This window comes from Austrofundulus limnaeus, unplaced genomic scaffold, assembly GCF_001266775.1.
Source record: "Austrofundulus limnaeus strain Quisiro unplaced genomic scaffold, Austrofundulus_limnaeus-1.0 Scaffold237, whole genome shotgun sequence".
NCBI classification, from domain to species: domain Eukaryota; kingdom Metazoa; phylum Chordata; class Actinopteri; order Cyprinodontiformes; family Rivulidae; genus Austrofundulus; species Austrofundulus limnaeus.
Window position 1 is genome coordinate 657,309 of NW_013952639.1, and position 2,446 is coordinate 659,754.

Here is a 2,446-nt window from a genome sequence, read left to right on the forward strand (position 1 = left end):
GTCATTGACAACAAAGGCTTTTGTACAAAGTATTAGATAAATTTCAGTAAGTTCATTTCTGGACATATATGGTTTGATTTCTTTGTATGTATGGATCACTTGGGTTGTTACCAACATCTGGTGAAAATTTCATGTCATTAGCACCTCTAGTAATATATTTACTGAGAAAAATGTTGACGTGTTTAATACTTATTTTACCTGCTGTACATAAACATACATATACATATACACACACATACAATACAAATATATAATATACAAAAATTCTGTGCATTTCCTGGGGTCTAAGCCTGCCTTGTCCTTAAAACCTAGTGACGCCCCTGCACAGAAATATATTCACAAGGTGCTTTACAATCATTAACAATGTAAAAATGTGGAAAGATAAAATGAAACAGAATAAAACATAAGCAACGTAATGAAACATCAAATTATTATAATTATAATATTTCAGTGCAGGCTGATCAGAATGTTCCTGTAGACTCACCAAGACCTTTCAGACAGCATCACTACCCTCCTTGCATCTCTCGGTCCACGTTCTTCTTCTTTGTTTTTCTCCAGAGCAGCCAAAGTGCGGATGTATCCCTCAGCCACACCTCTTCCTGTCAGCTGGAGGTTCTCTGATCCGTTTGACTTCTCAGGATCAGGAGTTCCATTTCTTGTTTCCTCCTCACTTGTCTCATTAGTTTCGGGTTTTTCTGGACCTTTGTGCCTTCCCTCCTCCTGCTGACTCTCCACAGGCTCTTCTTCGTCCTCGTGGCCGTCCTTCAGCCTGCAGGTCTTCCTCAGCTGAGCCAGCTCTGCTCGTTTCTGCTGCAGCTGCGCCATCAGCTCGTTGAGTTTGGAGCGGACGTCTCTGTGCTCGTCTCTCAGGATTTCCAGCTCTCGCTCCGTCTCCTGCTGTCTGCGGAGGGCCTGAGCCAGCTTCTCCTCCACGGCTCGGTGGTTCTCCTGCAGCGAGGCGAGCGCGTGCTCCGACTCCACCCGCAGCCGGTCCGCCACAGAAACGGCAATCTGCAGGTCGCTCTGGAACTGATGCCACTCCAGCCGCTCTGCCTGGGGATGAAAACAGGAATGTGAAAACAAAGCATCGCCTCTGATCTCAGTTTATCCTGAAGCTGCTTTAAGTTAATTTAACATTCATGCTTATTAGCACAAAAAGTAAGAACATTTGTTTGGTGGATGATTTCTTTCTTCAACCATGTTTGACCTGCTCTACTGCTCATCCCACAAATGCATGTTCCTTACAAATGTGGCACCATTTAAAGAGGAAACTAACAGGCTTTCCAACAATATAAGGTTTATTGTCCAGAAGCATACACAAGAAATAATCCATCAAACACTAATTTCCTTATTTTTTGTGCAAAGTTTAGTAATAAAAACACAAACTGGCAGCTCACCCTCAGAGTTGTAAAGTAAATAAGTACAAATACTTTGTTACTCTGGACTTAAGTAGAGATTTTGGTCATCTGTACTTTACTTGAGTGATTATTTTTCAGCGTACTTTTTACTTTTTACTTTTACTCATTACATTTTTACACAATTATCTGTACTTTCTACTCACTACGTTTTTAAGAAGTAGAAAGTCGTTACTCCTATTTTATTCAGAGTTGTTATTGCTTAAAAATAAAAACTATCCTAATAAACTGTGTCTCCTGGATCGAGTGAATTTTGATTGTGTTTGGATGAGAAGTATAAATATATATCATTCTGACACACTATTAGCTTGTACACAACCCATCACAGCTGCACGCTGTTAGAAAATATGTTTTTTGGAGAATTCACCTCCCAATAAATGTCATTTTGGAAAATCTAAACGCTCACTTTTACTCAGTACTTTTACTTTTAATACTTAAGTAGCTTGAAATTTACTTTTGATACTTAAGTACAAAAAATATCGGGTACTTTAAAACTTTTCCTCAAGTAATTTTTTAGAGAAGATTAACTTTTACCAAAGTATTTTTATGATAAGATACTTGTACTTTTACTCAAGTGTCACTTTGAGGTACTTTATACAACACTGCTCACCCTGAGTGTCTCCTTCTGTGTCTCCAGCTCCTCCAGCAGCTCCTCCCTCTCTGTTATCAAACGTCTCAGCATCTCTGTCAGGTTGTGGGAAAGAAAACTCAATAGATTTGAGTCTGGTAGCAGTGATTTGTTCAGACGGGTTCTTTAATTCCTGAAAGGCATCGTTCAGTTTGGAGCAGCAGACAGACGAGGCCGATCACTTATTAAATGAACATTTTACTTTCCAATTCCAGTGAAGATGCAGGGCTTTAGTATGGGGGTACCGTTTGTAAAGTTACACAGTCAAAAATTACCACCAATATTTTTGTTTTATTTAGTCTTTCATATAAAAAAAGAACAGATTTACTTTTCAAAGTCAGTTTTTCACCATATGATTCATACATTTATAAATGTCATAGTTTATAAACTAAATATTTAACAC

General features: G+C 38.7%; 1 protein-coding gene across 1 annotated transcript in view; it reads right to left on the minus strand.

Moving 5' to 3' along the window:
• LOC106525694 (cytospin-A) overlaps positions 1 to 2,446 on the minus strand; it is an 18,205-nt gene that overhangs the window by 6,219 nt on the left and 9,540 nt on the right. Inside the window, exons 4-5 of the mRNA XM_014020009.1 lie at positions 2,026 to 2,099; positions 485 to 1,053 (exon numbers count right to left, since the gene is read on the minus strand). Coding sequence (XP_013875463.1) covers positions 485 to 1,053; positions 2,026 to 2,099 — 643 coding nt within the window. The remainder of the gene's footprint in view (positions 1 to 484; positions 1,054 to 2,025; positions 2,100 to 2,446) is intronic.